The 12,693-nt window shown below is 44.7% G+C and overlaps 2 protein-coding genes across 2 annotated transcripts in view; one reads left to right on the top strand and one right to left on the bottom strand.

The window, feature by feature from the left end:
• SMIM8 (small integral membrane protein 8) overlaps positions 1-12,693 on the top strand; it is a 723,388-nt gene that overhangs the window by 696,763 nt on the left and 13,932 nt on the right. The window lies entirely within an intron of this gene.
• On the bottom strand, positions 5,127-5,876 carry GJB7 (gap junction protein beta 7). Its single transcript, XM_069851288.1, has one exon. The coding sequence runs from the start codon at positions 5,874-5,876 to the stop codon at positions 5,127-5,129; it is 750 nt and encodes a 249-aa protein (XP_069707389.1).

Raw genomic sequence — 12,693 nt, 5'->3', positions numbered from 1 at the left:
TGTGATAGAAAATTAGTAGTGTGGAGCAGTGTATATATTTGAGGTGGTGATTTGTGAAGTAGCCCAGTATTGCCTTAAATAAAATCACATTTCATTTCTTGTTTTATACATGTGATCTTATAAAGGTTATTTTTGTTTCTGTAACTTAGATTGGTGTATAGTTTAATTTTTGTTAAAAAAAAACAACAAAAATCCTTCAGAAACCATTTTTGTAAATAGTGGGTTTATAAAACAGATGGTTTATTTTGATAATACCGGTTTGGTATCTATCTATAAAATGCGTGAGTCCTTATGCCATACCATGAAAAACTGAATAAACAAGGCACTTTCTGAAAGGGAAGTGAGATTGTGATCTTACAGGCAAACTTGGTGGTTGTGCTCTATTGGTGGCAGAGGCTCCTCCGCTCTCCTGCCTCTTGCTGACTGTACTTGGCAGCGCTCTCGCCACCTCTCTTTTCCACACTGGAATGACCCTCGGAAGCGATGCCGCTGGCGATGCCCGGGATTGGAGCGATTTCTCTCTCTGCTGCTAACTGAAATGACAGGTGTCCAGTTTGTTGAGTAACCAAAAGCGTGAATGCGTTGGTGGGAGCTGTCAGCACCCAGGAATCTACGGTGTTGGTTTTCGTGTGTGGTTATGCTTAAGTCGGATGGGACAAACCAGCTGGATTGTGTGCTACCAAAAATTGTTCTTGGATTATTCTCATTACTGGATGTGACCTACCTTCCGTGATATAAAATAGTCGTTTTCTTGGGAGAGATTGGCTTCAATTTTTTTCTATAAACTTGTCTTGCCATGTAAAGCTTTGCATTAAATGCTACGTGTGATTGCTCTTAAGCTACTCCCCTGGAATCCCTGACAGTTTACTTGAATATTGGTGTGAGGGCACATTCCTACAACCAAATGAAGTGACTTGTGAGAGTGATGATTACGTATGAAAAAGTGGAAAGGCGACAGTGTTTCAGCTTGGGTGCAGCCCTCGGGTTGCTGTCTGGTGCTCCATCTCTTACCTTCTCAGAAAGCCCGTGCTTCCATTTGGATGGAGCCCACTCGCTCCTTTCGCTTTTGATCCCTCCAGGGCGACTAAACCGATCCTTCTGCCAAGTTAGTAGATCAAAGTCTGAGAATGAGAAACACAAGGATTTGTTTTGGCTTTTAAGTCTGGGAGAGACTGTTAAAAGCACGTGATGCCATGTGCTGCCTGGCAGAGCCCACGCCGTCCCCCGGGGGGAGTTGCTGTTGGTGCTGGATGTGGTGACTGTAAAGAGGATCTTCCGCAGGGGAGAAGAGGGCAGAGGTTCTCTGGAGAGGAGCCACAAAGCTCGCTTGCAATCTCTTGGGTTTAGATGTGCCTGGCACTGCTGACAGACCTCACAACTGTTAATTTTTAGAAGAATTTTGTGTTGTGTAAGTTAAATGCTTTCAGCATTGACCTTCTCAGTGACGGATACTGCATCAGCTGCAGATTTGGGGCTGAGAGTAGCACACAGTGATCTGAGCTGGGCGGTGCTTTACTAGAATGCCCTTTTTTAAATAAGGGGGAGGAAATCCAATGCCGTGAGACAGGACTCGGATCCAAACCAGAAATTTAGGGTTTGAAATTCTGAAGTTTTTAATATTGGCTCATTCTTACCCCAGTGAATCCAATTACAGCAGGTGCTGTACTAACACAGTCTGTGCCTTCTGTGGCACTTTTGGGTGGGCGCTGATGTTCTGTGTAACCTGTAAGCTACTTCAGTAGGTTTTTTTTCCTTTAAAATAAAAAAAAGTATTTTAAAGCAAGGGACCAAAGGCAGGATCTCTCGGTCTTTTCCCCTCTCTTTGTCCTTCCTCCTCTGTGTCTCTGTCTTCTAGACAGACACGTCACCCATGAATTGTGGGGCATTTGAGCAAAGACACTTTCTTTTAAACTCCTCGCACCACCGCGTGCTGGCCAAAGCAGCAGCAGTTGTCGCTGATGGGGAAGCAACCAAATCGAGGAGTCTGGATGCCGAGTACAGACTGTTTTCTGACTTTACGCTGGCAGCTGGGCTCTCTCGTGGGTAACCATGTTTGTAAAGAAATATTGCCTGAGCCCTAATTCAGTGGAACTGGGAGTGGTGGCTTTGTCCTCGCGTGTTTTGGGGCGGTTGCTCTCAGCAGGATGGGGGGCGGCATTGGCCCTAGAACGTCCTGCTGGGATGTCCTGTCTCTGGCTGTTGGTAGCGATGCTGGTAACGCTGAGAACAGTCGTTGGTTCGGGTGAGGAAAAGCAGCCGGCTGGATTCTTGCAATTAGTTTCTGTGCCAAAGAAGTCGGTGGCTGGGGCTCCCACCCACGCGACCCTGAGGTTTAGCCCCCCCCCCCCATGACTTTTCAAACCTCATTTGTCACAAGGCAAGGAGATTACTTGGGTTTTACAGAAAAAGAGGATCTATGTGGATCTATGTAAGACTCAGATGTTGTAATGTTTGCAGAGATGTTTTGAAATATGAATGAGGTACATATTTTTGTATGAATGTGCGTTGAGTGACCATGTTATTTCTCCATTTGTGTGGGCTCGGATCAGCTTCCTACAAATCGTTACGTGCTTGGGGAGACTGTACTCCTACACATTAAGAAGGAAAAACAAATCGCTTGAATTGAAATTCCTTTATTTTTCTTCTGTTTGAGTGACTTGGAAGTTAAATACACAAAAGAAAAAAAAAGTCCTTAAATCTTTAGTTTAGCAACCGAGCCTACAAACTCATTTGAACCAAAAATATAAGAGCAAACGACTTCAGGGATGGAGAGATGAGTGAGAATTGAACTGGAGCACAAAGGAGCGTAAAGGCAGGGAAAGGGCTGGGGAAGGGAACGAGCCGGTAAATAAACAAATGCTGGCCAAGAGCAAGGGTTCAGAAAGTAGATGAGGTTTTCCTGTTCTCTCAGGTTAAAGAAAATCTGTCAGCTGCCTTGTGTGATGCTCCTTTCTTTTTCATTGGTGGCTCTGTCAAACGCATGAATTTTGCAACGTGATGTAAAAGCCACTTGGCAGTTCACTACAAGTGTGTCAGGGTCACACAGAGTTGGTCCGTACTAATTTTTCCGAGTATTTCTTATGTAAGGTACTGCTGTGTCAAAACTGAAGTGTCCTCCAAGACTTGAAACCGATTGACTTTGGAATTTATTTATGATTTAATGGCTGTTGAAGATAGAATTAGTAATAAAACCTTGAATATACATTCCAAAGAATTAAAAGTTCTTGTTTCACAGGAAAATTTTTGGTCTCTGACCAGCCATGGAGCTTTAAGGGATGCTCTAAAACCCTTCAAGCCCTGACTTAATATACTTTATTAGAGCAGCTAATGCACAAATTTAATCAGAAACCTGTGTTGGCTAAACTGTGTTTGCTTCTCTTTGTTTCCTCTCCAATAAACTTTGCTTTAAAAAAAATTAATAAATACTTTTTCATTAATGTGCTGTCTTAAAATCTGTCCTCAATAAATAAAACACAGTCATTTTGGAAGCATTTTTTATTTTCAAAGTGTTGCCTTGTCTTAAAATAAAAAAAAAATGATGCTTTAGGGTATAAAAGGGCCGAGATAATTTGGGGGTTTGTTCTCAGTTACTCAAACCGTTGCAGTCACGGTTCCCAGCGGGAACGGGTTTTGCTTCGTGCACTCCTTGGTGGGGTTTGTTTCGAACTGCGTTTCTGCTGTGAGCCACGTCCTGTGAACATAGGGATTTAACAAAATATTCTGAGTTGTGTAAAGCGCAGGGTCTCGAAACACGCGCTGATCCAGCGTCACTTGAGGTGTAAAACAAACGAGCCACAAGCTGGTGAGCTGGTGCCTGAGGGCTCCTCTTGCTGGGAAGTTCAGCAGCAGCAAAGGTGTTTTCACCTTTTACAAAAGCAGGTTTTCTGTAGCAAAAAAAACCAAAAAAAACTTGAAAGCTTTTTTTCAAAAGCACATCCCTTGTCCATTAGTTCTTAACATTAATGCTGTAATGGTTACCCCAGTGCTCATAAAAGTAATGATTTGTAACCAAAGCTTGGGGTTTTGTGGAGTGAAAAAATAGGTAAAACTCTTTTGCTGCCATTTCTTCCTCTTTTATCTTGGCACGAACAATAAAATCAGTTTGACATTGGGCAGTTTTGCTTGTGGCAGTTGGTGTTTTTCTCTAAAGGGTGTATTTTGATTCAGCCAGTTCTGGTGTGTGTCCTAAGGTCTTTCTCCCCAGCAATGGCCAGAGAAAACTAACCTGAAAAAAGTCATTTTTTACACTAATTCCTCCCGTCTCAGAACTCTGGGTTCGACAGGAGGCACATCGTGGCTAAGTTCTGTCCCTTTCCTGTGAGCCCAAGCAACATCCGTAGTAAAGAGCAGAGGCGTATGGTGTTTCAGAGACATTCACGAATTTGAGGGAGGGAAGAGTGATTCTTATTTCACTTTGTTTCTACTGGAGGCTTTTCGTATTTTGGGATTTCGCCTGTTCTTCTATGACGGAGAAACCAAAGGGCTCAAGCACCTCCAGAAGGAAGAGCTCCACAAACAACTCAATAACCAGCCGGGTCCGTCTCTATCACCATGGCTAACGAGATGCGTCTGCCTCCTCTTATATTTTCCTTTGATCAAGATGCTTTACGGTGGTGGGATGGGCTGGTGAGCACCCAGCTCGCTTCAAGACACCAGCAGCCGCTCCACCAGCTCTTTCCGACTGCTGTTTCAACAGTTACAAGATCCACCCAGCTAAGAAGCGCTGCACACACTCTCGCTGCTTAGCATCAACCCACCCCGAGTTCTTCCAGCTCTGCCTACTAAAAGCCTCTTTTTGCTTGTACCAAAGCAATTGTTTCAGCGCGATTTGTTATAATTATCTGTGTTTATATTAAAACTTCGTGGAATTTTCAGGCTTCCACACTTTGTTTCAACATGGAAAGGCCCAGAGGATTCTATGTATGACAAATATGACATGACTGAGTTTGTCCTCTCAACTAAGGGGGAACTACTAGAGGAAACTGTGTCATATATAACTAACTGTTCAGTTAGGTAAAGCACTGATTGGAAAAGCAATTTGTCAGGTACAGTTTGTGTCACGGGATGAGGGTCTCCAGACGCCTTTCAAGTCAACGCGGAACGGTTTTCACGTTCATCTTGTATATTCAGGGGCAAGGATGAGGCGCTGCTGTGGATCCGGCCTGCGCTGCCGGCCTGCGGTGACCAATGATCTCTAATTTGCGGCAATCACTTCTTGAGCCTCGATGTTTCTTGTGCCTCTTCAGATAACGTTTCAGGGAGTATCTGAAAATGAGATAACTCAGTTCACTTAGGTTTAATACAATGCACAGGCATGAAGTCGCCACCAGAAAGTAAAGGAAAATCATCTTCTCTGTGGGTTTGGAGATATAACAGTCTACGGTATTGGGACATGGTCTTACGTCACATTTCACAAGGCGCGGAACTTTGAATCCGTTGTACAGTTTGTAAAACAGAACAAGAAAAACTACTTCAAATCCTGATTTTAAAATAAGGCTGATAAGGTAAGTGCACAGCAATCCGCCATCTCTCTCTCCCGGACTCCTATAAAGTTTCTGGCCGTGGTGTTTCTCTCTGTTCTCTCGGTACGCGACGTGAAAAACAACCAAGAGAGAAGGGGCGGAGACCACGATTAATTGCAAAGCCCAGAGTCTGACGTGGGAGATGGGGAAAAAATAGTCAAAGCAGACGTTTTCACAGCCAGGCTGATCAATGTTGCATTCAAATTCATCATGTTCATATTTCCAGATGTTTTCTGCAGCCGCAATGTAAACCAGTAAGCGGAATAGGAACACAACCGCTACCCAGATTCTTCCAATCCCTGTTGAATATTTATTCACGCCACTCAGCAGATCACGCAGGAATCCCCAGCTCATTTTTCTCTTCAAAGAAAGACGGAAATGCTGTATGGAAGAAACACAAGATCTGCAAGACGCTTTCTCTTGGGTAAAGAAAAATAAGATGTGCATTCAAGGTGAAATATAACCAGTAACTGAAGCAATTCAGAATTATTAAGCATTTAGGAAGGAAAACAACAATAAAAAGCTCTTTGTTCTGATGCTCTGTACCTTCTGAGGCCATTGTATAACATTTATTTGCTGTTAAAATAGATTTTGTAAATTAGGCTGGAGGCTGATCCTCCTGCTGGACTGTCCCCCTGCTCAGTGCTGGGTCCAGCCCTGTTCAATGTCTTTATCAATGACCTGGATGAAGGCATCGAGTGCACCCTTAGAAAGTTTGCGGACGACACTAAGCTGGGTGGAAGTGTCGATCTGCTGGAGGGTCGGGAGGCTCTACAGAGGGATCTGAACAGGCTGGACCGCTGGGATGAGTCCAATGGGATGAGGTTTAACAAGGCCAAATGCCGGGTCCTGCACTTGGGGCACAACAACCCTGTGCAGTGCTACAGACTAGGAGAAGCCTGGCTGGAAAGCTGCCTGGAGGAGAGGGACCTGGGGGTGTTGGTTGACAGCGACTGAACATGAGCCAGCAGTGTGCCCAGGTGGCCAAGAAGGCCAATGGCATCTTGGCTTGTATCAGAAACGGCGTGGCCAGCAGGTCCGGGGAGGTTATTCTCCCTCTGTACTCGGCACTGGTGAGACCGCTCCTCGAATCCTGTGTTCAGTTCTGGGCCCCTCACCACAAGAAGGATGTTGAGGCTCTGGAGCGAGTCCAGAGAAGAGCAACAAAGCTGGTGAAGGGGCTGGAGAACAGGCCTTATGAGGAGCGGCTGAGAGAGCTGGGGTTGTTTAGCCTGGAGAAGAGGAGGCTGAGGGGAGACCTCATTGCTCTCTACAACAACCTGAAGGGAGGTTGTGAAGAGGAGGGAGCTGGCCTCTTCTCCCAAGTGACAGGGGACAGGACAAGAGGGAATGGCCTCAAGCTCCGCCAGGGGAGGTTCAGGCTCGACATAAGGAAAAAATATGTCACTGAAAGGGTCATTGGGCACTGGCAGAGGCTGCCAAGGGAGGTGGTTGAGTCACCTTCCCTGGAGGTGTTTAAGGGATGGGTGGATGAGGTACTGAGGGGCATGGTTTAGAGATTGGTGGGAATGGTTGGACTTGATGATCCGGTGGGTCTCTTCCAACCTGGTTATTCTATGATTCTATGATTCAAGGTGCCTGTTCTTCCCGAGGGTCTCCCAAGCACCAGGTAGAGTTTTCTCTGCACGGCTCGGGCTGTTGTTCCAGCACTGAAGTGCTCTCAATTACCCTGTGAGTTATGCAAATCCCAAGCACAGTCCAATCAGATTTCACTCTCAAATTTCTGTATAGCAGCCCTGTGTCCTACAGTAAGTTGACTACCAAAGCGCAAATTGTTTTCTTTTTGGCTGTGGTCAGACTTCTCAGTAAACTCGTGCAGTATTTAAGATCCTGTCCAGCTTCACTGGATTTTATTTTGTCACGTTTCTTATTATTTAAGAAATGCGCTAAACTTTACTCCGGATTTTTTTTTTCTATTCATTATTTTATAGCTTCTTTTCCACACAACCTTTCCCTTTCCTAACTCTGGAATGTTTCTGTTGGAAGAGTTGCCTTAGGAGCCACTGGCAGCCGGACTGTCCTCAAAGTCACCTGAGAAAACCACCAAAAGCATACACTGACCTTCCCACCTGGCCCCACCTCTTGAGGCCTGCACAGATCTTCGACGTTACCGAGCTTCTTTGTTTTGTAAGAGCACAAAGTAGATGTTTTCCTAGGATAGAGAATTACCAGGAGACATAAGGGAAATCTGAGAAGTTTCCAGATGTCTTCTGTTTCTTAACATCCTCACCCCATCTCCTGCCTGACAGGAGAGAAAGCGTAAAAGGGTGACCCCTCTGTGGCTGCAGCTGCAGCCGGTACTGACGTGTGAGCAAGTTTGTTGATGGGTGGTTTGAGTTGAGGACGAGTGATAACGAGGCCACAGCAGCACAAAGCTCAACAAAGTTAGAAAGCTCAGCACTAGCTTTGCTGGCCCTTGATTCTGCAGCCCATCATGACCTGTGGCTGGACTTCTGCTGGAAGACAAGGCTGTTTGCCTCTCTGGGTATTCCTGCTTTGCTGTTAGAGCTGGTGACTTACCCAAGGGGCTGACGGGCAGCTGCAGAAATTAATATATTGCTCGTTTATACTGGGAAGGGTGTCCACAGAAGAGGTTCTCACAAAGTCTGGTTACCAAGCTGCTCCTTTGTGCTGCGAGTAGAAAAGAATAACAGGAGAGTATCAGTTGGTTTATATCCTATCAGACATAAGCCTACATGGTTTTAAATACGTTTGGCAGGGTGGTGACCGTCATTAAAGAGCTTGAGGTCTCTTTTCCCAAAGCTGAGCTGCTACCTCCCGACCCAAGCAGCAAGAGGAACTAGAAAAGAAGAACTTCATACCTTCTTTCACCAATCCCACATTGAGGAGAACAATGTGAAGGGGAAAAGGATGTCCTGCACACAGAAAATTAAGGGTCAAGGTTTTGACTAAAATCTCCAGCAGATCCTGAGCAATGGGCAAATTCTAGCCATCCAGAAGATCAGACGGATTAAATTCCTGCAAAGCTATTTTGAAAGACAGCAATACATTCTGTTACCAAGGTGTCTGGCACTGAGGCAGCAGGGATTTCACAGAATTAAAGATCACCCTGGAAAGGGTCATTGGGCAGTGGCAGAGGCTGCCCGGGGAGGTGGTTGAGTCACCTTCCCTGGAGGTGTTTAAGGGATGGGTGGATGAGGCGCTGAGGGACATGGTTTAGTGTTTGATAGGAATGGTTGGACTCGATGATCCAATGGGTCTTTTCCAGCCTAGTGATTCTATGATTCTGTGTGCTCTGTTGATGAGAAACTGAAGTTTATTAAAGGACTGCAGGACGGGTCTCATGGCCAGCAGTGCTTCTGCTGAGATTTGGTTATATTTTTCACTTGCAACCTTCACTTGATATAGAGAAATGGTTGCGTAGAACAATCTTCAGCCACAAGCCTGAAGGGCCACAGAGCCTGTTCTGTGGTATCATTTGGATTGTAACCAACACAGCTCCTCTATTCAATGAGCCTTTAAAAGATTATGTTTACTTTATACACCACCGTTGCTATAGTTGATTGTGGATGTTAACATGCTTTCATAGCCTTTGAAAATACAATTAATTCACTGGAGCATTGCAAAGAACATAGGGAACAGAAAAAATAAAATAGACTTCAAAGATAAGGAGTTACTCAGCAGGTTACTCCCATATGAGGACAGGCTGAGAGAGTTGATGTTGTTAAGCCTGGAGCAGAGAAGTCTCCCAGGAGACCTTATAGAGACCTTCCAGTACCTGAAAGGGGCTACAAGAAAGCTGGGAAGGGACTGTTCACAAAGGCTTGTGGTGATAGGATGAGGGGGGATGAATATAAACTGGAGAGGGGAAGATTTAGATTAGACATTAGGAGGAATTTCTTCACCATTAGGGCGGTGAGGCACTGGCACAGGTTGCCCAGGGAAGCCTGGAGGTGTTCGAAGCCAGGTTGGATGGGGCCTTGGGCAGCCTGGGCTGGTGGGAGGTGTCCCTGCCCATGGCAGGGGAGTTGGAACTAGATGATCTTTAAGGTCCCTTCCAACCCAAACCATTCCATGATTCTATGATTCTATGACCTTATGCATAAGAGAAAATTGACTTCACAGGGCAGTGCAGGCACAGACTGATGACAGGTTAAGTTAGCTGAGGCTAGAGAAGGCAAAGGCATTATATGGGTTGTATGAAATTCAGAGTAAGGCGAGGATTCAGACAACAAAAGAGAGAAGAAAAATCTTCAAGTAAGTACACAACTGAGCAACAGGAAAAGGACAACAGTGGGTTTGTAACACTTCTAGAAGTGGCAGTACATGTGGAAGCAGATGCCAGAAGTACTATCAGGGCATGATGCTATATTCTGACTAGTGGAAGTATAAGTGAGGAAAAACCATGATTCAAATCCTTGTATCCAGAGAGATTTCAGCCTTAGCATTCGGAGGAGGTTCATATTGCGCGGGATGAATCAGACGGAGTCAAGAAGGGAAGCTGGCTAAATAAATGGAGAAGATTGTGGAAAATGTAGGTTAAATCAATTTACATCAAGGTAATGTCCACACTTTAGGCTAACAATGAAATGACTCAAAGATTTTAAAAAGCAACAAATGGGTTAAAGGGGGATCTGTTTGGCACTGTGGACATAAAGGCCTCTATTGGAAATTACAAAGAGGCAGTGAAGAGTCTTAAACAGTAAAAGAAAGATTATTTGCTCCAAGAGCTCAAGAAAAAGTTGAATGAAACAAGAGGTGAAAAGCAAGGACTTGAGGTTAGATTTACTTCACCCCCCTGCTCCATACACACACACACTCAAACTTGGGACTAAAGCTGAAGATCAGAAACACATTGATTTGTTGTAGCCATTTCCAGCCCAAGTACTAGGGAGGAGCATGAAAACGAGTGCCTGTGCTTCTTCTGCTACCAGCCACGAAATGGAGCAGGACACACTGCTCTGCTCCGCTGTCCTGCTCACTAAAGACACGAACACCTAGAAGAGCTTCCACATTCCCCATTTCCCTCAGATGAATCAACGACTTGGTTTTCCCCCTTCAGGGTGCACACATGCTCTGCTGAGCAAACACCAACCTGAATGCACCATTAACTTCTCAGTGCTTTGAATGTAACTTATTGACTGAAGTGTTTGAATAATGCTACTGTTGCTGAATATATTCATCAAATAATCATTTCTGTCACTCAATGAGGTTTCCAGAAGGCTGGCTAATGTACACTGAGTAATGCATCTGTTGAAAAGGATAGTGCTCAGAGAATGAGTTCACCCAGATTTCAATCAGCTCTGCTAATTTAATTATTTTAAAAGCAGAAAAGCTATCTTTATGCAGAGGAAAATGGGATAAAAAGGTTAGAAAATGCAAGAACAAACTAAGTAGAGAGGAAGTTGGGGAAGCATCCGAAGTGAGGGGCACAAAGAGGGCAGGCAGCTCGGAGCCTGGAGAGCAGGCAAATTACAGGAAGAATGCAGAGTATTATGAGAAATGGAGATGGAACACTGAGAAATAACAGTAAGAACATGAGCCTGGGAACAGTGGATCTATGCATTCTGTACAAGTAAGCTGAATTATTCTCACAGGCTGAGAGATGGAAACCCACTTTCTTTTTCTGATCTAAACATTGCCGATGGGAGTATTTTGCTGCACCTACAACTTACCCTTTTAATTTTTTTTTTGACAGGAAGAAAGTGAACTGTAAGTAGTGGCAAAAATTATAAAGCAGAGAGCCAAAGCAGCAAATCACAGAGGAAGATACAAGGTCATAAAGAAGCAGAGCTGGTAATAACCTTGAAAGGTCATCCTCTTGTTTTGGTTTTTTTTTTTTTTTTACAGTTTAATCAAAACATCACTGCAGTGTTGTTTTGGTTTTTTTTAATATGAAGGATCATCACAGTGCTACAAGAAAAAGAAAAAAATGTAGGCACAATGGTTTTCATAAACAGCCAAACAAATAATGAATCTTAAGTAATAGCTTTTTCCCCTTATTTCTTAGTTTGTTGATGTAAGGAAGGTGCATATCTGTTTTCTGGTTGCTGAGCCTTTTTGCTCGTTTCATGCAGTACCCACTGCTTCCTTACTGACTACCAGAGGTGTAAGGTCCACAGACCAAGAAAGACTGATTTGCTTCTTTCTCTGGACCTAAGAAGGCTTTGTTGTGCATATACTGTTTCTTACAGTAAGTTCAGTCTACTCTAAATTGATACGAAGTCCACTAGCCCCCCAACTCCAGCAAGGTTCTACTATTCCAGTGCTCTGCTACAGAAGAACAGGGAGCAGAAAACCTCCTGAGAACATGGAGTACGGTATAACTTCATTTAAAGTCACTCCACCAAGCTGCACACGCTATTCAAACTGTTGCACATCTGCAACAGGAGCTGAAAAAATATTGCTACAAGTCACTAACCTTGCAACGCCTCTGTTTCTTGTTCAACAGTGAGAACAAGACGGGCAGGGACACCTCCCACCAGACCAGGCTGCTCAAGGCCCCATCCAGCCTGGCCTTGAACCCCTCCAGGGATGGGGCAGCCACAGCTTCCCTGGGCAACCTGGGCCAGGGCCTCACTGATCTCATGGTGAAGAAATTCTTCCTTATGTCAAGCCTGAATCTGCCCCTCTCCAGTTTATACCATTGCCCCTCATTACACCCATTGCTTTTTAAGGCTTTTCGGAAACAAGCCAGGTAAGGCTTGACAATCCATGAGCAAACACAGCCCTCCCAGGTGCGTGCTGGCCAAGTTGTTCACTTCTGCCACGACCACTGCTGGGGGTAGCACAGTGTGGTCTGTGGTTCTCAGAGCCAAAGCTTTCCCACTGTTTCACCATCCAGACACTTCCAGTGGAAGTGGAGGCCACTGAATGTCAGATGTAAACGTACAGGCAATAGCTTGCTCTTCTCTCACAGATCCATGAAAAGTCATCTATAGGCACCTTAGTTTGAACTTCATTGCTATAAACCATTCATTAATGTGTAATAAGAAAAGGAGTCCTTTCCTCAAAACATCAACAATATAGACAGGGAAAACACGTGCTGTGGAGGAGATGTACACCAGAGAGGTGATGTGGTTTACTCAGCATCACCCAGCACATCAGAAGCAGACCTAAGAAAAGAATCATGGTTACTCCCAGCCCAGTCCCTTGCATTCATCTTTCTCAGCTTCCTGATTCTAACCTC

The sequence above is a fragment of the Phaenicophaeus curvirostris genome, chromosome 2 (genome assembly GCF_032191515.1).
Source record: "Phaenicophaeus curvirostris isolate KB17595 chromosome 2, BPBGC_Pcur_1.0, whole genome shotgun sequence".
NCBI lineage: Eukaryota > Metazoa > Chordata > Aves > Cuculiformes > Cuculidae > Phaenicophaeus > Phaenicophaeus curvirostris.
Note: the sequence above shows the minus strand (reverse complement) of the source record. Positions and strands in the feature narration are given on the sequence as shown.

Bases quoted from the DNA above. Each gene is read 5' to 3' on its own strand.
- GJB7 (XM_069851288.1), bottom strand. From the start codon at position 5,876: ATGAGCTGGGGATTCCTGCGTGATCTGCTGAGTGGCGTGAATAAATAT.